Genomic DNA, 23,340 nt, shown 5'->3' with positions numbered 1-23,340 from the left:
TACGCCCTCACCTGGAATACTGCATCCAATATTGGTCGCCGTACATGAAGAAGGACACGGTACTACTCGAAAGGGTCCAAAGAAGAGCAACTAAAATGGTTAGTGGGCTGCCGTACAGTGAGAGATTAGAGAAACTAGGCCTCTTCTCCCTTGAAGAGAGAATACTGAGCGGGGACATGATAGAAACATTCAAGATACTGAAGGGAATAGACTTAATAGATAAAGACAGGTTGTTCACCCTCTCCAAGGTAGGGAGAATGAGAGGGCACTCTCTAAGGTTAAAAGGGGATAGATTCCGTACAAATGTGAATAAGTTCTTCTTCACCCAGAGTGTGGTGGAAAACTGGAACGCTCTTCCAGAGGCTGTTATGGGGGAAAACACCCTCCAGGAATTCAAGACAAAGTTACACAAATTCCTGCTGAACTAGAACAAACGCAGGTAAGGCTAGTCTCAGTTAGGGCACTGGTTTTTGACCTAAGAGGCCGCTGCGGGAGCAGACTGCTGGGCACGATGGACCACTGGTCTGACCCAGCAGCGGCAATTCTTATGTTCATTTTGTATTCTTCACTCACCCTGGCAGCCTCCTTTGGCCTTTCCAGCCTCATGCTGGCACTGTAGTGTAAACAAAATAAACATAAGACTTTTCCCTCTCTCTGTTAGGTCCTTGCTCACGCTCGCTATCTAACACCAGCTCTGGCAGGATACACATTTCAAATTTGACATATTGTAATCATAATACAATAAAATAATTTTTTTCTACTTTTTATTGTCTGGTCATTTTATTATTCAAATCATGTTGGTCCCAGGCTCTGATTTCTATTTGTCTCCTGCCCATTTGGCATTTTCTTCTGTGCTCACCACACATTTTCCATCTCTGTACCTTCCCTTCCACTTCCATATTAAATATTTCTGCTTCTTTCCCACTGTCTACTATTTATCTCTCTCCTAGCTTTGTGCCCTGGGTCAAACCTCTCTATTCTCCTCCATGCAGCATCCTTCCCTCTCCTCCAGGTGGCACCATTTCTTTCTCTTCATGTACCATCTCTCTGCCCTCTACCCTATGTCCAACATTTCTCCTCTCTGCATGTCTCCCTCCCCTCCACCATATGCAGGATATCTCCCTCTCACCCCTTTCTACCTAATCTAATCTTCATTTTATATACCAAATCTACTCCCTAAGGAGCTCGACTTGGTTTACAGTTCGTTAAAAATGAAACTTAAGTAAAAACTGTGGGATAAAAACAGAAATTGGTTAGGTTGGAAATGAGTGGTGAAGAAGGAAAAAGAGCTGGCAGAAGGAAAAAGAGCTGGCAGATAGACTAAACATGTTCTTTTTGTCAGCATTTACAAAGAGGACACATCCAACGTGCCAGAACCTGAAAAAAATCTTCAAAGGAGATCAGGCAGAAAAATTGACATCCATGGAGGTTAAGTCTTGAAGATGTACATAAGCAGATAGAAAGATTAAAAACTGACAAATCTCTGGGCCCGGACAGAATCCACCCTAGGGTATTGAAAGAACTAAAGAAGGAAATAGCGGAACTACTACAGCAGGTTTGTAATCTAACCCTGAAAACAGGCGTGATCCCGGAGGATTGGAAGATAGCTAATGTTACGCCTATCTTTAAAAATGAATAAGACAGCATCGATGAGCATCTAGAAAGGAATAAACTGATGAAAACAAGCCAACATGGCTTCTGCAAGGGAAGTTCGTGCCTAACGAACTTATTGCACTTCTTCGAAGGAATTAACAAATGGATGGACAAAGGGGACCCCATTGACATCGCATACTTAGATTTCCAAAAAGCCTTTGACAAGGTACCCCATGAACGCCTACTACGGAAACTGAAGAACCATGGGGTGGAAGGAGATGTACATAGATGGATCAAAAATTGGTTGGCGGGTAGAAAGCAAAGGGTAGGAGTGAAGGGCCACTACTCTGACTGGAGGAGGGTCATGAGTGGTATTCCTCAGGGGTCAGAACTCGGACCGCTGCTGTTCAATGTATTTATAAATGATCTAGAAACAGGGACGAAGTGCGAAGTAATAAAATTCGCAGACGACACCAAACTAGTGGTGTTGGGACTAAAGAGGACTGTGAAGATTTACAACGGGACCTGAACAAACTAGAAGAGTGGGCGACGAGATGGCAGATGAAGTTTAATGTAGAGAAATGTAAAGTCTTGCATGTAGGAAACAGAAACCCGAAGTACAGCTATACGATGGGAGGGCTGGTAATCGGTGAAAGTACCCTAGAAAAGGATTTGGGGTAATAGTGGACAAGACAATGAAGCCATCGGCACTGTCAGCAGCGGTCTCTAAGAAGGCAAATAGAATGCTAGGTATTACCAAGAAAGGTATTACAACCAGAACAAAAGAAGTTATCTTGCCATTGTATTGGGCGATGGTGCGCCCGCATCTGGAGTATTGCGTCCAATACTGGTCGTCGTGGAGTGGGCAGACCTGATGGGCTATGGCCCTTATCTGCCGTCATCTTCTATGTTTCTATGTCGCACCTTAAGAAGGATATGGCGATACTCGAGAGGGTTCAGAAAAGAGCGACACAATTGATAAAAGGTATGGAAAACCTTTCATATGCTGAAAGATTAGAAAAACTGGGGCTCTTTTCACTGGAAAAGCGGAGACTTAGAGGGGACATGATAGAGACTTACAAGATCATGAAGGGCACAGAGAAAGTGGAGAGGGACAGATTCTTCAAACTTTCGAAAAGAGAGGACATTTGGAAAAATTAAGAGGGGACAGATTCAGAACCAATGCTAGGAAGTTCTTCTTCACCCAAAGGGTGGTAGACATCTGGAATTTGCTTCCAGAGGGTGTGATAGGACAGAGTACGGTATTGGGGTTCAAGAAGGGATTGGATGATTTCCTGAAGGAAAAGGGTATAGATAGAGGATTACTATACAGGTCCTGGACCTGATGGGCCGCCACGTGAGCGGACTGCTGGGCATGATGAACCTCTGGTCTGACCCAGCAGAGGCACTGCTTATGTTCTTATGTTAGATTAGATGGATGGAAAAAGTTAGAAAAAAGTATGTTGAATTACTTAAAATTACTATACAACAGCTAAAATCAAATTAACTATTATGAAATCAACCAGGTTTTTAAACTTTTTCGAAATTGAAATAACTGATCTACCAGTCTTAAAGAATCTGGAAGTCCATTCCAAATTCTCACCAATTTAAAAATAAGATTACTAAGCTTCCCAGTGCATTTAATACCTTTCAGAGAAGGAAAAGCTAATTTGTGAATTGTTGTAATTCTTGAATAGCAGGATCTAAAGGAATTCCCACTAAGGGAAATCAAAGAGTCAAATATTCCATAAAGGAGTTTGAAAACCACACATGCACACTTGAACTGTATCCTATGATGGACCAGAAGCCAATGGAGTTTTCTCAGCAATGGGGAAACATGGTCATACTTTCTCTTTCCAAAAATAAATTTGGCCGCTGTATTCTGTATTAACTGGAGACGATCTAAACTGCCTTATTTAATACACAAATAAATAGAATTACAGTAGTCCAACTGGGCCAACACAGTGGATTGTACCAGTAATAAATATAAATAATTTTCTTGATAAAATAGTGCCCTGACTTTCCTCTGTAGCATCTCTCCCTTCCTCTCCTCCATCTCATCTCCACCAATTCTTCCTCTCTCCTCTCCCCCCCCCCCCAATGTGTAGCAGCTTTCCATCCCCCTACACAGCAGCTTCCTTCCTTCCTATCCCCCTGTGAAGCACCTCCTGACTGACACCCCCTCCCCCCTCAGGCCTCCTAAAGTAGCAGCAGCAGTGGCCAGCTTGGTAGAAGCAGCACGGTGAACAGGCATCTTATGGCCTGCCCAGCATCAGTGACACAGCAGAGGGAAGGCACCAGCAGGGCAGGCCACAAGAAGCCTGTTCACCATGCTGCTTCTGCCAAACCAGTCACCGCCACAGCTGCTGCTACTTTAGGACACCTGGAGATATGTCAGGACTCACTGAATTGGCGAGTCTGATTTTTTTTTTTTAAGAAAATGAATCAATTCACCGAGGTGAATTGATGAAACAGGCAGCAATAGCATGTAACTTGTAATTAGTGCAAATTAGCATCAATTAGGTATTAATTGCCAATCAGCAGCACCAATTAGGCTTGTTGGGTGCACAAATCGGTTCTGCATGCACAACTTATGGCACTATATACAGAATTTGGGGGATAAGGTATAAACATTCCCTTCCTGTACTCTGAACATATGTGCGCCCCTTTCTAGTTACATGCTAATTTCATAAAATAAGAGTACACATATGCACACAAGTACCAATTATCTCAGCACTTACAAGTGCACAGTTATATAACTGCTTATGCTTCTCCGGAAACCAAATTATCATCATTAGGAATCAAACTTTTGCAGATGATATAATAATCGCAGTGCCAATCCTCAACTTCTGCCAATTCTCTGGTCTCCATTCCGTGGAATCCTGATGACAGTTTTCAAATAAACACTTAAATCTCGATAAAACCAAATATTTTTCATGCTTCACCATCCAACAAGCTTAAAGAATATTCAGTCATTGAAATTGAATGGAGTAGACAGTATCCCATCCTTTCAACAATAAAAATTTTAGGGGTCTATCTACATCGAGAACTTACCTCAGATGTTCAAATGAATTCTTTAGTTTAAAAATGCCAATTTTTTTTTTTATGGAAGCTTCAGACGATCAGACTTTATTTCACTTTTGACGCATTTAGAATTTTGGTTCAATCCTTAGTTTTAAGTACTCTTCAACCACCGGTCCATGGACCAGTGCCGGTCCACAGGGCCAGCATGTGCATCAGGCCCAAAACAGTGTTCTTCAACCGCTGGTCCACGGTGCGATCGATGCAGCATTATCTTCGAGCCAGCTCCCTCTTCCTCACCGATTCAGTGCACAAAGCCACGGAAAGCGGCTCCTACGCATGTCCTGCGCCTGAACCGGAAGCCTTCTCTCCGATGTTGCAATGTTAGAGGGAAGGTTTCCAGATGGGGTACGAGATGTGCAAGGTGCAATTAGTACTATTAAGGGGGCGATGTCTGGGATGGAGATTGGGTAGAGATGGGCGGGGTCTGGCCCACAACTTAGCCCAGTGTTCTTCAACCGCTGGTCCACGGACTGATGCCAGTCCACAGAATAATTATTTTATTTCTGCCAGTCCATAGGTGTAAAAAGGTTGAAAAACACTGCTCTAGACTATTGTAATCAGATATATTTAGCTACAAGTAAAAACGAACATCAAAAGGATGCAGATCATCCCAAATACAGCCATTAGAATGATATTCAACTTAAATAAATTTGATCATATTTCAGACTACTACTGACTTTACACTGGCTGCAGATAGGAGGCCAGAGTACTTTAAGTTTGGCTGCATGTATTATAAGATAATAAATGGTCTAGCTCCATTTTATCTTCCTGATCATTTTAAGTTTGCAGGTACCTTGCATTCTGTACAAGGTCCTAGACTATTTGAATTTCCATCAGTAAAGGGTTGCCAATGTAGAAAGATTTTTGAATTGAATACTGGCTTATCAGGCAGCCTTTTGGGATCATAATTTTGACACATTGATTCTAACATCTGACTCATTTTTAAGCTTTAGGAAATCATTAAAGACCTACTTAGGCTGAATTGTATTTTGCTGCAAATGTGCAGTATCTTGGAATTGTGAACCGCAGAGAACTGCGAGGAAGATGCAGTATATAAATGATTTGTTATATTATGTTATCTATTACAGAATACTAACAATTACGATTTCTTTTCCAGTGAAATGTTATGAAGGCCTACAGCAAAACTGGTGGACTTTAACAAAAGGTCAGTCTGAATGGGTAAGGAGAAAATTCTGCTTCCCTCTTGTGTCCCTGAGGGCATTTCAACAAGTATGTCAAAGCGCTATCACCTCCCAAACACTCCAGAAACGCTTTTCTACAGGGAGATAGTGCAAATAACTGACTGAGAACTTGGCACTGCCAGCAGCCTGACAAGTGAGGAAATGAGAAACACTAGAAGATTATCAGGATTACTCAGTTGCAACTGTAGAGCGCTGGGGCTCTGAGACCAGGAAACTTGCCCAAGGACATAAAGCAGTAAGAGACAGGAAGCGATACACGTGGTGGTCCTGACTCAGAATGGAAGAGGAGTGTTCTGCCTTTCGATATCCTGAGCTACAGGGGGGGGGGGGGGGTGGAATGTGGAAAAAATCATTGCAGTACATCAGAAAACAGTGACCACACCAAATCACCAAGACCTAAAACAGAAGTGGTCAAACAAAATATATTCAATAAAATATTGCTAACCATGCTTTTATCAATACATTTTGCTTGACCATCTCCATTTTAAATATTTATTTTGCAAACTATAATAAAAAAGATAGTGACTTTTTCTACATAACATTGCATATAAAGAACATATGATGCCAGATAATAAACAGTTCTTATCATGTCACGGTGGGAAAAACATTCTCCATGCCCTTTGCATATTATTCAACTTAATTTCTGAAACATCTGCGACTACATACTGCACTAATGGTAAGTTTTAAAAATCATATCCCAACTAAGGTCTGAAGTTTATTAACATACCCCCCTCCCTTTTAACAAACACATAGCACGAGTTTTAGCGCCGGCAGCAGCAGTAACTGCTCCGACGCTCATAGAATTCCTACACGCGTCGGAGCAGTTACCACCGCTGCCAGTGCTAAAACCCACGCTATGCCACGCTATGCGTTCGCAAAAGAGGGACGGGGGGGGGGGAGTTAAAGAGACATGCACCTAACCCATTTGGAGATGTCCCTTTCCCTGAAAGTTACATTCTGCCTTCCTTCAATATAATGTATATATAGGTGAAGTGAAGGTTTTGATATCCACTTATCAGATAAATCTGTGCCATTTACTACAAACATACGGAGGAGGAAAGGCCTCTAGTATGTCATCCACCTCATGCTGCTTCATCAGTTTTATTATCATTAATTAGTCATATGCCACAGCGGCTTCCTGCCACAGAAGGGATTTCTGTTTGAAAGGATACTACCTACCATAGAACAGGAAGCTGGCTGGGGGAGGGGGGGTAGTCACCTCACAAATACCATCTGCAAAGCAGATTTTCCACTTGCCAGCAGAATACATTTGGCAAAGCTTATTTCTTTCTTCTGTGTACCGTAATTCCCCCAACTCCTCAGACAAGGAAGAGAATCAAACCCAGGAAAACTATGTTGCCTTGGTGCATCCATCCACAAATTCTCAGCCCGTGCAAGTCTCGACAGCAGAGTAAGGGGCCCAAGCACTACTACTGGTTTCTTCTCTGCTGCAGCCCCATCTCTCTGCAGAAGATGTCTATCTAGCTATAGGGGGCAATGTTAGGAAATTCTACTTTACGGAGAGTGAGGTGGATGCCTGGAATGCGCTCCTGAGAGAAGTGGTAGAGAGTAAAACTGACTGAGTTCAAAGAAGCGTGGGATGAACACAGAGGATTTAGAATCAGAAAATAAGATTAAATATTGAACTAAGGCCAGTACTGGGCAGACTTGCACGGTCTGTGTCTGTATATGGCTGTTTGGTGGAGGATGGGCTGGGGAGGGCTTCAATGGCTGGGAGGGTGTAGATGGGCTGGAGTAAGTTTTAACAGAGATTTTGGCAATTGGAACCCAAGCACAGTACCGGGTAAAGCTTTGGATTCTTGCCCAGAAATAGCTAAGAAGAAAAAAATTTAAAAATTTAAATTGAATCAGGTTGGGCAGAATGGATGGACCATTTGGGTCTTTATCTGCCGTCATCTACTATGTTACTATGAAATACTTTAAGCAAATGGAGTCTATAAGTAATTTTGTCACACAGATCACACTGGATGGAAGAGGGTCAATGCAGAAGGTTCATAGTGATTCGCGCGTGGGACTTCGGCGCGCCGACATTGCTGCACAATCGGCGCAAGACCCCAGCGCGCCGCTTAAAAAGTGACTTTTAAAGAGCTCCGACGCGGGGTGTGAGTGGGGAACCCCTAGAATAAACTGAACTTTTTCCTGATTTTTTAGGAAAAAGTTAAGTTTTCTCTATAATGTGGGAGATTGCACCCCCCCCCCACAGCAGCGCAAAGAGTATGAAGTAAAGTTCCCCCCACGCCCCCCGTCGTAGCTCTTTAAAAGTAACTTTTTAGGCGGTGCACTGGGGTCTTGCGCCGAATTGTCTGCACTGCAATGTCGGCACGCCGAAGTCTCGCGTACTTTTGCCCCATCACCATGCAAAAAGGCACACAGTAGAATCATGCATGGATGGCTGAGATTGTGGCTTCTACTGCAAGATTAATAAGGAAATATTCAGTAAGCTAATGAGATGCAAATTCAAAGCACACAGAACTTGTGCACCAATCAGAAAAAGCTTTCTAGACACATGCTCACAAAGGTTCTGCAGTGATAACAGCAGATAGCTTAGCTGGTTTTAAGAAAGGTTTGGACAAGTTCCTGGAGGAAAAGTCCATAGTCTGTTATTGAGAAAGACATGGGGGAAGCCACTGCTTGCCCTGTATCGGTAGCATGGAATATTGCTACTCTTTGGGTTTTGGCCAGGTACTAGTGACCTGGATTGGCCACCATGAGAACGGGCTACTGGACTTGATGGACCATTGGTCTGACCCAGTAAGGTTATTCTTATGTTCTTAAGGGTGGCTTTCACTATGTGCACATCTAGCACACATCTGCATGAGCCAGAACGTTGTTCTGGCTCATAAAAATGTCTTGCAAGGCTGACACTTATGTGCAGAACATTCCAATTCATGAGCAAATGTGTGTTGGCACTTTCACATAAAGAGAGAAAAAAATGAAATAAGTCCCAAATCTGGCGCTGATTAGCTCACATTTACATCTGTGCATTATGGAGGAATACCTAGTGGCTTCATCCATTCATTTTAATATATTCTGAGCCCATGTGCACTGCATGAGTTAATTTCTGCACTGAATTCCATTGTGCACCTAGTAACACTAGAGAACGGCACAGAGTAAAAAAATATGTCCCTGTCTGTAAAAACCTCAAATAGCTTTATAATGAACTTATTTTATTAAAAGTATAAAAAGTAACAATTCTGTACAATTGTCATTTTATAAATCAAAGTTCTGGCTGCCAAACTAGAGGAAGAGATCTTCAGCTGGCAGGGCTTTGTTTTTAAATGTTTATCAACATAACTACAATATAAGAATAGAATTTTTTTTCTACCTTTGTTGTCTGGTTTCTGCTTCCCTCATCTTCTCGTCATTCTATTCCTTCCATCCACTGTCTACCTTCTCTCTGCCTCTTCCATATAGCATCTAGTCTGTTTCAATACCTCTACCAGAAACTGTCCGCCTCTCCCTTCCATCTCTTCCCCCCATTGATCTGGCACCCATCTTCTTCCCTCTGCTCCCCCCATCTCTATCTTCTTCCCTTTCATCTTTCCTTCCCTCCCCCAGATGGTTTTTAGGATCTTTCTCCTCCTTTCCTCCCTCAGATCTGGCATCTGTCTCTCCAATCCAGCATGTGCTCTTTTCTTTATTCCCTCCTTCCATCCAACATGTGCTCCCCTCTCTCTCTCCTTCCCACTTCCCTTCAGTGTCTGTTCCACTCTCTCCCCTCCCTACTTTCCTTCAAGGTCTTCTCCCCTCTCTCTCCTACCCACTTCCATGTGCGTGTTGCCTCACTTATCACCCCTTGTGATCACGCAGTCCAGCAGCCCTCTCCCTCCTTCCTTCCCAATTGCCATGGGCCAGGCATCTCCCTCCCTCCCTTCCCCTCACCTTTGCTAGCGATTTTCATTTTTCTATCTCTGAGTGACTGGAGCCTTTTCCCAAGTTGCATGCGGCTGCCCTGAAATTTCTCATCCAACTCAACTTATTTCTGGTTGCATCAGAGAAGAAGTTTCAGGCAGCTATGCGAAGGGAGGGAGATGCCCGGATTACGGCGAACGGGAGGGAAGGAGGGAGGGGGCTGCTGGACCACACAATTGCGAGGGGTGATAAGTAAGATAATACACGCAAAATACTTAACTGCGGGGATAAGGCCATTCACCGCTCCACGGGGCAGTAAATGGTCTTGTCCCCATACCCACAGCAACCAGTTTATTCCTCCCCATTTTGGCAGGTTACCTGCAGCTACAGGTAAGTCACTGTGTCATTCCTGATTCTCTAATGTACACCTCTCAATAACCATAGACTCCCGCTTGTGGCAGAATTCTGCATTAGCCCTTGGGTCTCCTCAACTCAACATTTGAGTGTTGTGTTGTCAGACCAATAGCCTATCAATATGGCAGCAGTACAACAAAATTGGCTGACTTTTTTTCTTGTAACATTTAAAGAGACAAGCAGTGGAGGGGTGGTCTCAACCCAGTCCTAGAGACACACCCAGCCAGTGACGTTTTCAGTATACAGTAGAATCTCAGCTATATAGCACCCATGGGGATTGGTGGCTACCAGATAACTGTTTTTCTGGTTAATTGAGAGTATATCAGAAATTTTGTCTAACACAGCAGTCAGCAAAAGGCAACCTCAAAACAGACTGCTTTGGTGGGAGGGGCAAGGGGGGGGAAGAGAAAGAGACTTAGGACTGCCGTCTGCTTCTGCCATTAAGGGGCTTGAGGAAGGAAGGCTTTGCAGCTTAGGACCGCTGTCACGCTGGTGCTTCGGGGTGGTAGGGGGTTCATAGCTGCTTCGGAGATGAAGGGAGGGAGGAGGGCTTTGCAGCTCAGGACTGCTGCTGCGTTGGTACTTCAGGGCGGGAGGATTCGCGGCTCAGGTGCGGCGCTGGTGCTTCAGGTTGGGAGGGAGGTGGGGTTTGCAGCTCAGGACTGCTGCCGCTTGTAGTTCTTTGGAGGGAGGAGGGGGGGGGGGGGTTGCGGCTCAGTACCGCCGCTGCTTCAAGGGACTTTTCTTTTTCCCCCCCCAGCAATTTTTTGGCTGGTTAGGTTAAAGTCCCAGTTAACTGAGACATGAGACTACTGTATCTATAAATGAACATGCATGAGAAGCTTGCATGCACTACCTCCATTGTATGCAAATCTCTCAAGAATATTCATTGTGGGAATCCTGAAAACCTCATTGCTGGGTGTGTCCCGAGGACCGGCTTGAAAGCCACTGGAATATAGCGATAAAGCTTAGAATTTCTAGAAGATAAATTCAGGAGCCCTAGATTTCAAAGTGAGTTTCACACTCACCTGCACATTAAAAAAAAAAAAAAAAAAAGGTGTTCACATGTATTGTACACAAGATAAACAGAGAAACAAAGGAGCTGAATTAACACCTCAGAAATGTATGCAAGGAATTAAGGGTGTGGTAAGAAACTAAACCTCAAAATATGAAACCAGAATATCAAGCCTCATACCTTGAAGCACTACACAAGTGATAATGTGGTACAACAGGCCCAGCCAAATTTTCATTAAATCTTAAGAGCCAACCCAAAAACCTCTCATTTCTTCCCCCATCCTTCCAACATTGTCCCTAGTGAAGTTTGGGGAGGGGTTTTGGAATCCCCTCCCACATTAGCAGTAGCTCTCTTAGAATATTACTTGCTACCGTAAGATTTTGTTTTCTATTTTGTGCCTGGGGGCAAAGAAATTTTAATAAATCAGTTCCTCGAGGTACTTCTGCTAATCAATTGCAGAAGTCTATAGTCTCCCTTCCCAAAGCACCCTCAAGAAAGGCGAAGTAAAGAGACATTTCCTCTTTGCTTCACCTATATTCATAGCCTGGGTCCCCTTTGGTTCCTCTTATACAATCTTCCCACAGACTCTCCTGTGATCTTCTCCAGCCTTCACCAGTTTCTCTCTGCTCGTACCTTCTTATTCACAGCTGCCTGAAAAAAAGACTTATCTCTCCTACACGGTGACTGGGCTTCTACATACTTGAGCTGTGCAATGCAGGGTGGCTTGGCAAGTCTCATGGGATTTGAAATCGTGAGACTTCCCCCAACTTCCTGCAGCACATAGCTTAAGTTCCACTAGACTTCCCAAACCCCCTGCACTGCATGGCTCTATGTTGAGAGCCCAATTGATGTGCAGGGATAAAAAAAATTAACAAAAACCCCCAAAACAAAACCCAATTTCAGCCAGCACAGCAATAGAATAAAAATAAATGTGTGTGTGGGGGGGGTGAAATCCCAGGTGCCAGGATACAATTTCTAGGCACTATGGCAACCTGATGCTAAGAATTTGTCAAGCCCTGTGGTGTGCTATCACCCAGATTTTATGTATGGCACCCACACTTGGGTGCCAAATTTTGCAAATGAATCACAGATGCACACACAAATTAATTACCTAACAAGCTATAAACCAGCAATAAATTGATGTTAATTATTGCAATTAAATGGCACTAGATTTTACACACGCATATTCCTTTGCGCTAGTCTATAATTTCATATTCCTATATCTCCTAGTGTGCAACTCGAGAGAGAGTGTGGCCACTCCCGTGCCCCAAAGGCAACTGTTGGGTGCCAGCATGGGTTCTAAAGCACTGTTCTACTATATAAAGATAACTAAAGTACTTTTTTGTAAATTGCTTTGAGTGTGGTTGTAAAATCAACAAAAAGGCAGTATACAAGTCCCAATCCCTTTCAGCTCCGAGTGCTACTAATAGAATAGCGCTCCGCACTGATTTTTTTCCCAGCACCCAAATTTGGGCGTCATTTACCGAATCCAGCCCTATGTGACTTCCAACTACTCTTTTGCACTTTACTGTGATCTCCAGCATTTTAAACTCAAGATCAGAGGTGTCCTGGGTTGAGAATCTCCGATCTTGAGCTTAAAATGCTGGAGATTACAGTAAAGTGCAAAAGAGTAGTTGGAAGTTCTAAAAACCCACTTATTCGACAAATTTACCTGATCCTTCAAATCTGCATAACACTTATCTCGTCTTTCATGTTTCTTCCTCCTATCCTATGTCGCCTCACCACAAGGTGATGAGTAGAAAAGCTGTAATGGAGAGCTGTAGAAAATCTGACTGATGGGAACGGGCGGAGACTAAAGAGTGGGGGTTAGGGGGAAGCAGGAGGAAATGGGTAGTGCTCGGGCATGTCCGGTGGGGTCCCGGGCACTGCACGTGCTCAGAGAGAGAAAAAAAATCTCTCTGAGCTATTGGAGAGCTTATCCGCAAATGGAAGCTGAAGGGACATCACCCATATGTGGCCGACTCATCCTGCTTGTACTAGGGCAGGGGTAGGCAATCCCTCGAGAGCCACAGGCAGGTCAGGTTTTCAGGATATCCACAATGAATATGCACGAGATAGACTTGTATCTCAAGGAGGCAATGCATGCAAATCCATCTCATACATATTCATTGTGGATATCCTGAAAACCTGACCTGCCTGTGGCTCTCGAGGACCGGAATTGCCTACCCCTGTCCTAGGAGAAATGTCTATCTATCCCTTCACAAATCTATTTGATGTTACCTCACTGTTCTCCTTACAGCACACCTCCTGTTGTACACCGTTTTGAACTGAAAAGGTATGATGGGATATAAAGCTATTATTATTAAAAACTTATCTGTTTGATAAATATGTATAATCTAGATAAGTTAATAATTTATTAATGCTATATTTTATATATAATGTACTATGTTTTGTGGTGTATATTTGTTGTTTTTTTGACAATTCTTACCTCTTATTGTAAACCTCAGTTAACTGTAAGGTATTGCAGTATATAAATAAATGTATTATAATTATTAGGCTGGATTCTCAACACAGGACACATCTGGCCAAGCAGGCTTTCAGGACACCCCACAATGAATATGGCAAAGATAGCTCTGCAGGGGGGGTAGTGCTATAAATTCAACTTATCAATATTCATTGTGACTATCTGGAAAACCAGACTGGATTGCTGTGTCTTGAGAACTTGAGACCCCACCCCAACCTAGGCTGCAAAATCCTTGGGGGGGGGGGGAGAGCTCCAGCCAAGCCCTTGCAGATTGCATGCCAAGAGCACTTCACTGGGTGGCCCTAAAATGTTCAAGCATAGCACAAATTAACAATGGAGAGTAAATCAGCTACTCAAAAAACAAAAAAACAATCGAGTGGAATTTAAGCAACGCTTAGCACGATAAGGTCAGGAAGCTTTTATCTTGCCCACAGATCCTGCAGGGACCCAGCCTCTTACAAGTACACTTGAAACATTTTATACTGGCAGTGCCCATCGGACTTCCTGCACTTAGGACTCTGAAAAACCTTGGCGTACAAATAATATGTATGTACATATACACACATTAAAATGGCTCAGCGCCTGGAGAATCCCATGACATGACCATCACTCGTTAAATAGTTTTGGGTTTATTTATTTTTTTTCTTTTTAACTCTCGTCTTCTGTTAGCCAGCAGCAACAGAAAAAAAATCAGGTCATTCTGTCATTTAGAAGAAAAAAAAAAAGTTTTCAATCAAGTCTCTCCTTCCTTCTGTCCCCCTCCATTTTCCCGTCCACAAAAGTGAAAAGAAAAGTCTTACTGTGCCTGCCCCCAAGGTGAGATCAGAGCCAGTGCAACGTGGAGCGCTGGAAAGGAAACACTTAGAAACGCAAAGCGGGGCGCGGAGGGAGATCAATGTAATGAATCCCTCCGAGGAGGGGGGGGGGGAGAGGTTTGATAGGGATTAGGATTTTCCTTGCAGAGAATCGATTGATAACAAAGGAGACCGCGGGGCCAAACCAAAATGGACCGGGTGGAAGCATAGCAGTACCCACCTTCCCCCCCCAAAAAAAAAAAAAGTTCTCTCTCGGTTTCGTTTGGGAAACCAGATCATAGCGAGTTTGGGGGAAAAAAAAAAAAAAAAAAGACACGCAGCACCTCAAGCCCTACAAACAACCACATCAGTTAGGACTCCTCGTACAATTCACCCAGAAAGGAGAAAGCGAAGGCCGCCTACCTGCGATCTGGTGGCGTCTATTTTCATCCAGGTGAGTGGAGATGACATCCCCCATGGCGGCTCGGGCTCCTGCAAATCCAAAAGCCCGAAAGGAACGCGGGACGCGACCGAAAGAGTGCAAAACCTCTACGCCCGGCACACGGAGCTCCTTCCGGCCAAAGGACTGGGTTTCGGACTCCCGCGCCCGCCCGGCGATCGCACGGAGCTTTGACCTCAAATGCAACCCGCTCTGTGCAAAGGAGAGAGCCGTGGGCAAGCCAGGGGCGGGGAAAGACTGGAGCTCTGGGCTCAGATCCTTCCCGATCTTCCCTCCCCGCTTCTCGCTCGTCAGACACACCCTAGTGTGGCGGCGGCTGCTGCTGCCTGCTTTTTTAACCAGGCTTTGCTTTATGTCTGATTTGTTGGGGGGGGGGGGGGGGGTTGCAAAAGTAGGTGTGGTCTTTTCTTTTGGTAAACGAATGTAGTTCGTTTTATTTTTAAAGAAAAGGGGAGAAATTTTGCCCGGATTGTGTAATAAGGTTAGTAGAACAAGCAGAAAGCCCTCGTTGTGGCACTGGGAAACTGGGGCCTCACAAGGCAGATTGGATGGAGTGCAGGCCTTGCACGTGACTCTGAGGAGCCCCAGGTGAATCTCAAGCCTAGAGAGCCCTGCAGAGCTGTATAGATACAGAGAAGCATAGTCACAAGTTCACACAAAGGTGCGCTAGGGCTTTAATGCACGGAATAGTGCGCGCTACATTGCCGCACGCACTAGGCCTTAACGCCAGCATTGAGCTGGCGTTGGTTCTAGAAGCGTAGCGCTCGGTGTAGTGCACGGTAATTTCCTGCCTGCGCTAAAAACGCTAGCCCACCTTAGTAAAAGGAGCCCAAAGAGAAACAGTTCAGAGCCCACTCAGCAGGTGCGGTTCCCACTCGCAGTATCGCAGTATAAGATCAATTCTATGCTAAATGTTTGACTACTAGCACTAACACATAAGTGCCTCTCTGTAATGAAGCATGTAAGTGGCATAAATGCAAAAGGACATATACTTGGGAGAACGATCAACGGATCTCCCACTTACACTGTTAATTTATAGAATATTATGTTACACTTGTCCCTGCCGCATTGATGGCTTACATCTACCTCAGGTCTATGGTTAGTGTAACTGCATGTGCATAAATGTTAGGCATGATACCAAGTTTACACACCTCGATAATGTCAGATTACCCAATTCTAGGCTGGATATTTTGGGACAGTCCTGGTGTTGAACTTGCATCCCAAAGCAGTATGGGATTTGTAGCGTCTAATCCTATTCATTGAAATCAATGCTGCAGGTCCCATAATGCACCAGCATGGGGTGGTCAGAAATCCAGGACTGTCTTAAATCTCCAGCCTGGAACTGGATAACTTGGCATCTTGGTGCTCAGAGGCTACTATGGCATGTCTTTGGGACACCAGGATGGGGCCACCCAGTTATAGAATTTCATCCTGTTTACCAATACTGCCGTTGGCTGGATACCATCAACAATGACACAGGAATGAACATCAGGCAATTGAAAGAAGCCTCATTCGCTCTATTACCTATGTTCTTAATATCGCCTCTATCCAAACCCTAATTCACTCATTGATTATTTCTCATCTCGCCTATTGCAATTCATTATATCATGGGATTACTCAAAATGAAACGCGTCGAATGCAACTCATCCAAAATACCACCATTAAACTTATCTGTAAAGCTAAAAAATTCGGCCATGTCTCTCCCCTTCTCCGGTCTCACATCGTACCACATATAAAATACTCATGCTCGCTTTCAAAATTAGACTCTCTCGCACTCCAGCTTTTCTTGATAAATACATTATTCCCTATTCATCTTCTAGGGCCTTCAGATCTGCCGATCAGAACTTATTGGCCGTCTCTCCAGTTAAGGAACTCTACTATGCCAGAAACACAATCTTTTCTGTCACCGCCCTTACCCTCTGGATTGCCATGCCATCTCATCTTCGCCATGAAACCTCTCTTGACAAATCCAAAACTAAACTCAAAACCTTCTTGCTTCAGGCATACGAAAACATAAGATAAAATCCTTTTTTCCAACCGCAGCAAACTTTCTAAGAGAAACCGCTTCTAGGAAGCGACACCCCTTCCCCACTTACCTTCCTTTATTTTTATTTTACAATGTAATTATTATTCTTCCCAACCCAAGCTCTTTTCGTACCTGTTTATGTCAATGTCTATGTCGTAACCTGTCTCACCCCCCTCTTCTTTTACTTCCAAATTTTTATATTTTTAGCATTGTAAACCAACCAGATACGTGCTGATGCTTGGTATATCAAATTATAAATAAACTTGGAAACATGGCGAGGACTGGCCTACAGAGGATCCAAGGGTCGGACACGACTGAATGAATAGTAATAGTAAGTACTGCCATGAAACATCACAGGGTGGATTCCTCACTGTATGTGTGGCCATGAGGCGGTGGCTAATTCAGTGGCATAATCCGTCCATTTACCAGTACGCTGAGGCACTCACAGGTATATCATTATTCACAGCGAAACACAGGTACAGACTCAGAAGAGACCCTCACAAGCAGAAACACAAAAATTCTGGTACAAGTCCACACATGCTCACAACTACCTGAGGGCAGAAGTGAGATAAAAAGATGAGATTGCTCCAAATTGACAGAGGAAAAATGTTCAAAACTCACCTTTTCACTTCATTGTTCTGTGTGTGGGGGGAGGGTATACTGGGATCAACAGATAGAGGACTAATAAAATTATAATACCAAAAAAGTAGAACCTGAATGTTTATTTCTAAGTAAATAAAAAATGATATTCTGGGTCAGATACAATGTAAGTGCATACATATTATATGTGTACTAGTCTTTAAGCCCGTTACATTAACGGGTACTAGAATAGATGTGTGTGTGTGTCTTTCTTTCTCTCATTGGCCGCTTTCTGTCTGTCTGTCTTTCTTTTTGTCTCTCTCTTTCCTCGGCTGTCCACCACCACCCCTTGCCTGCTCCCCCTGTCCAGCAGTAGGCCTTCTCCCTTCCTTTTACCCCCCACTGCCAAGCAGCACCTCTTCCCTGCTCCCCCTTGTCCAGCAGTAGGCCTTCTCCCTTCTTTTTTCCTCCTCCCCTGTCCAGCAGCACCCCTTCCCTGCTTCCCCTGTCCAGCAGTAGGCCTTCTCCTTTCCCTCTCCCCCTGTCCAGCATCCGCTAGCCTGGGCAGCCTCGGGGCTTTTGCTAGGCCAGCCCACCTCGCATTATCGAAGTGGGCTGGCCTAGCAAATGCCCCGTGGCTGCTGCGTTTGCTGGTCTGGGGGTGAGAAGAGGCGTCCCGGCAGCGGCAGCACAGGAGTCAAACTGCCACTGCCGCTCAAATCGTTGCACGCGCCGCAAGCCGTCACAAGCCACCCCACGCGCCTGAAATCAAATTTGGCACGGAGGCACACATCACGCTGTCAGGGAACAAGGAGTTGTAAGTGTGCATGCGCGCTTAGGGTTTTATTATAGAGGATATCCAGCATCACAAACACAAAAGCACATATCTAAACACAAGCAAGAGTAACAAGCATCTACCACAGACAAAGCCAGCCACACTGAGTCAGACTACAGCAGGGTAAGTATTACACCCTGAAAGCTAAAAAATGTTAGGTGTCCAGATTTGAAACTTTTCATGTTTTTTGCCAATCAAATTTATAAGACCCTCAATTGGCACTCAATTGCAGATGTAAGTTAGCTGAATCCTGGTGCCAGCTATTCCAGGTGCACACACAGGCCCAAATTCTGTATATCGGCATCCTAAGTTGCGCATTCAAATCGGTGCACATAGCCAATTTGTACGTGCAACTTAATGGTTTAATAAACCAGTCGGCACCAATAATTGGCAATTATTTGCGATAATTGGCACTCATAAGTTATGCGCACAACTTTGTAGGTGCATTCTGTGAAGTGGTGTGCATCTCTTCTAGTGCACAAATCTGAAAAGGGGCATGAGCAGGAAAGGCTCATAGGTGGATCATAGGCATGCCTAAAGGTTAGGCGCACTGTTATACAGTAGAATACCTCAAAGAAACAGGAGACAAACAACTTCCCAAAGGAAAGAGAGAACAAACAGCGAAGGAGACTCTGGCGTCCAATCAACTTTATTGTATCACTAGACTCGACACGATCGTGTTTTGGCCCCCAACTGGGCCTGCCTCAGGAATCGGAAACTTTTTACGTAGTTTTCTTCACCAATCCTCTGACAAAATGGACCGCAAATATGCAGAACTCTGAAATATAGCTCCGCAATCCTTCTCCAACATCTTTCTCGATAACAAGTAAAGATTAAAAACATTTTTATTCTTTACTCGTTATCGACAAAGATGTTTAAGAAGGATTGCGGAGGTATATTTGAAAGGACTGTATATTTGCGATCCATTTTGTCAGAGGATTGGGGAAGAAAACTACGTAAAAATGTTCAGACTCCTGAGGCAGGCCCAGTGGGGACCGAAACACAATTGTGTGAAATTTGGAGTATGAAAATTCAGTCCGAAGGCTCAGTGGAAGAGAATTCTATGAGAAAACACACTACTACTACTATTACCACAACTATTATTTCTATAGTGCTACCAGAAGTATGCAGCGCTGTACAGAGTTAAAAAGAAGAGTTTACAATCTAAACAGACAAACAGGATCCATGTGCAAACAGCATACGATTCCTTACGGATGGGAAGTACCAGAGGGGTGTTGAAAAAGTTATCAGCCCAACAAAGAAGGGAATGATTTGGAGCCATGAAACTCGCAAGTTATTCCACACATTCACCCCTAAGTTCAGCACTCTTGGCACATTGTATCTGAAATTTCTGTAACTCTTCCCAAAAAAATCCTCTGAGGTCTGCTCACTGAAATACTTCTCCACTGCTGCCATCGCATCCAAATCACTTGAAAATTGTCACCCTTTTCAAATTCTTTTTAAGGTTTGGAAACAGAAAATAGATGGAGCAAGATCTGGTGAGTAGGGTGGATGGTCTATGTACTAAAACCCCCATCGTTTTGACAGCCTTGTGAGCAGGTGCATTGTCTTGCAAAAATAGAACTCTTCTCTGTGGTTTCCCGCTCCTTTTTTTTTTTTTTCTTTCTTTCAATGCCTCCTTTAATTGGCATAGCAAATTACAGTAGTATTCTGCATTAACTGGCCCCTTGGAAGATAGTCAGTCATTACAACACCTTCCTGATCCCAAAACACCATGGCCATGATCTTTCCTGCTGACTTTTGGGTCTTGAATTTCATTGGCCTTGGAGAACCTGTGTGCTGCCATTGCATGAACTGTTGCTTTGGCTCAGGATCATAGTGGTGTAGCCATGTTTCATCAGCAGTAACTAGTCATTCCAAAAAGTTGGCACTAGCATGCTGAAAATGCTGCAAAATCAACTTGGGGCTTGATGTCATTTCTCGTCAGCATTCAAACATTTGGGCACCCACTTGGCTGACAGCTTCTGCATACCCAGCTGCTCGTAGATAATACACCCAACAGGTTCCCTGGATTTCTGTAGTGTCTCAGCAATTGTTTTAATCAGTATTTGCTGATCTGCCAAAATCAGGTCATGGACAATTTCAGGAGATAACACCATTTGAGGCCTCCCAGACCTTGCTGCATTTTTGGTCTCAAAATCTCCACATTGAAAGTTTGCACACCACTTCTTCACTGTAGAATATGATGGGTATTTATCAGTCAATGTTTGCATCATATGTTCATGGATTTTCTTTCGAGTTTTCTTCTGCAGGAATAGGAACTTCATGATGGCTCAGAATTCCACACTTGAAAATTCCACACTTTTTGTTGACATGGTTCAATCAATGATCTGAATCAGTGTCAAAACACGGCATTACAATTCTGCAAACTGGCACTTTGCAAAATGAAATAACACTCTTTTCAGCTACAGTGCCAAAATAATACTCAGAATTTAGGAAGCTGGTTGAGCTGAGAACTTTTCAGTACTAGTGCTGTCTGATTTCCGATTCAAATCGATTCACCGATTCACTTTGGGTCCTGCCTCTGATGATGCAACTTCCTTCTTCCTCGGAGGCGGGATGGCCTAGCAGAGGCTCTGAGGCTGCAGAAGGGAATTGATTCGCTAAAGCTACGGAAGGAGAGAGTGGTGCAGCTGCTAATACAGGCTAGTATTATGGGGAGGGTTTGAAAAATCGCCTGTTTTTTTTTCTTTTGTACTTTATTTATCGGAGTCAAACACAATTTCAGGCTGTGCCGAGTCAGGCTGGGCAATCCACAAGCCGATCAGAGCCTGTTAATCGGGAGGGGGGCGTTGTGTCGATGGACCTGGGAGACAAGAGGGAGGGGGGCTGATAGGAGGCAAGGAGAGGAGGGAGTGATGCTGCTAGACCTGGGAGGTAGTGGATAAGGTACTGCTTCTAGTCAGAGGGGAGGGAAAGGGAAGGGAGAGGAACCCTGCTAGTCAGAGAGGAGAGGTGCTGCTTGACCGGGGGGTGGAAAGGAGAAGTGCTGCAGCTAGTTGGTGGGGGAAACGGAAGTAGAGGGGAGGGAGAGGTACTGTTGGAGCTGAGTGGAGGAGGGAGGTGAGGGAGAGGTGCTACTGGATTGGGAACAGAGGAGAGTGCTGCTGGACTTAAAATGGAAGAGGGAAAGCTGCAGCAGGACTGAGGGGAGAGCAGTGGAGGAGGAGAGTGGATGGGGGAAGGGGGAGAGCAGTGGAGGAGGAGAGTGAGAGGGGAAGGGAAAGAGAAATGCTGTTGCTGCACCCAATTGGGGAGAGAGGGAAGGAGGGATAAGGAAGCCCAGGAAGGGAGAGGAGAGGAAAGAGATGCCAAGACCATGGGAGGGAGTGAAAGGAAAGGCAATACTAGACCATGGAGGGAGAGATGTCAGGGCATGGGAGGGGAGATAGATGCCAGACCAGGGGAAAGGAATGGAAATGGAAGGGGAAGACACAGATGGCAGATGGATGGTTAGCACAGAGAAAGAAGAAAGAAGCGAGTTATCAGAAGACAACCAGACAGCAAAAGGTAGGAAAAAATCATTTTATTTTCTGTTTTGTGATTATAATATGTCAGATTTGAAAAGTGTATCCTGCCAGAGCTGGTGTTAGACCGCAAACGTGACCTAGAATTTAACAGAGAGAGGAAAAGTCGTTTTTGTTTCTTTATTTTGTTTACACCACAGCGCCAGTGTGGGTAGGAGAGGGCAAAGGGGGTGTAGAAGCTATAAAATAAACCCATCAGGATGTTTGAAAAAAACACCCAATTGGGCAGGAAAATCGAATCGAAAAACCAATTCAATAGGCTGAATCAAATCAAAAATTTTTTTACTGAATCGGGCAGCACTATTCAGTACCCTCTCATATGTTGGGGCTGAGGCAAATTGGCTTTGATAAACAGAGGGAATAGTCAATTGGTGTTCAGAAGTTGATCTCAAGGACTGAACAGAAATATAACAAGATATCAAAATGATATCACTGCCCCCTGCCCCTAAGATCCACTGGGCTGACTCTGGCCTACTGGACAAAGGGTGTTATAGCATTGGAATAAACCATTTAAGAGTTGCTTCCCTGTATTAGCAGCTGCACCGCTCTCTCCTTCCGTAGCTTTAGCAAATCAATTCCCTTCTGTAGCCAGAGCCTCTGCTAGGCCGTCCTGCCTCTGATGATGCAACTTCCTTCTTCCTCGGAGGCGGGACGGCCTAGCAGAGGCTCTGAGGCTGCAGAAGGGAATTATATTGACTTATAGGTCCTGGTAGGGTTGTTAATCTGTCAAATTCATCCTTCTCGAAAATGACAAGGTCCAAACCACAACCAACCTAGATATAAACGCAATCAATTATCCCATCCAAACCACCATAAAACTACTTGGCATGACCATAGACAGATGCTGCACTATGCAACCGCAAATAAATAAAACAATTCAGAAATCATTCGCAATCATGAGAAATCTGAGACAAGTCCGAAAATTCTTTGAAAGAACACAATTCCAACTTATAGTACAATCCCTAATACTAGGTATATTGGACTACTGCAACAACCTCTTCCTTCCTTGCCCTGTAACTACGATTAGACAACTCCAAACAATCCAAAATACAGCTTTGAGACTCATCTACTCATTGAGAAAACATGACCACATCACTGAAGCCTTCATCAACTCACATTGGCTTCCAATCCAAGAAAGAATCCAATTCAAATTCTACTGCATATTATTTAAAACCCTACACGGAGACAGCCCATCATACTTGAACAATCGCCTCATCCAAGCACCCACTACCAGACACAGAAAAACGCACTCCCCATTCATACCCCCCCCCAATCAAAGAAGTAAAAAGAACAAAACTACACGACGGCCTCATAGCCACTCGAGCCGCAAGGCTGGACAACCAGATCTCCAACCTTCTGATGACCACCCCAGACTATAGGACGTTCAGAAAAGAAATAAAAACCATACTTTTCAAGAAATTCCTGAAGCAGC

At 44.2% G+C, this 23,340-nt stretch overlaps 2 protein-coding genes across 3 annotated transcripts in view; one reads left to right on the top strand and one right to left on the bottom strand.

Annotated features, from left to right (window-relative positions):
• LOC117367398 (protein Niban 2-like) overlaps positions 1–15,234 on the bottom strand; it is a 284,588-nt gene extending 269,354 nt beyond the window's left edge. Inside the window, exon 1 of one of the 2 annotated variants that reach the window (XM_033959886.1) lies at positions 14,884–15,234. In XM_033959886.1, the coding sequence (XP_033815777.1) occupies positions 14,884–14,938 (55 nt within the window). In that variant the 5' untranslated portion in view covers positions 14,939–15,234. Of the gene's footprint in view, positions 1–14,466; positions 14,487–14,883 lie in introns of those variants that run through there. The other variant, XM_033959887.1, reaches the window with a different exon arrangement.
• STXBP1 (syntaxin binding protein 1) overlaps positions 14,720–23,340 on the top strand; it is a 203,423-nt gene continuing 194,802 nt past the window's right edge. The window contains exon 1 of the mRNA XM_033959890.1: positions 14,720–14,914. The gene's annotated coding sequence lies outside the window, so the exon portion shown is untranslated. The remainder of the gene's footprint in view (positions 14,915–23,340) is intronic.

The sequence above is a fragment of the Geotrypetes seraphini genome, chromosome 10 (genome assembly GCF_902459505.1).
Source record: "Geotrypetes seraphini chromosome 10, aGeoSer1.1, whole genome shotgun sequence".
In the NCBI taxonomy this organism is placed as follows: domain Eukaryota; kingdom Metazoa; phylum Chordata; class Amphibia; order Gymnophiona; family Dermophiidae; genus Geotrypetes; species Geotrypetes seraphini.
The sequence above is the reverse complement of the archived record's forward strand: the minus strand, read 5'-3'. Positions and strand labels throughout refer to the sequence as shown.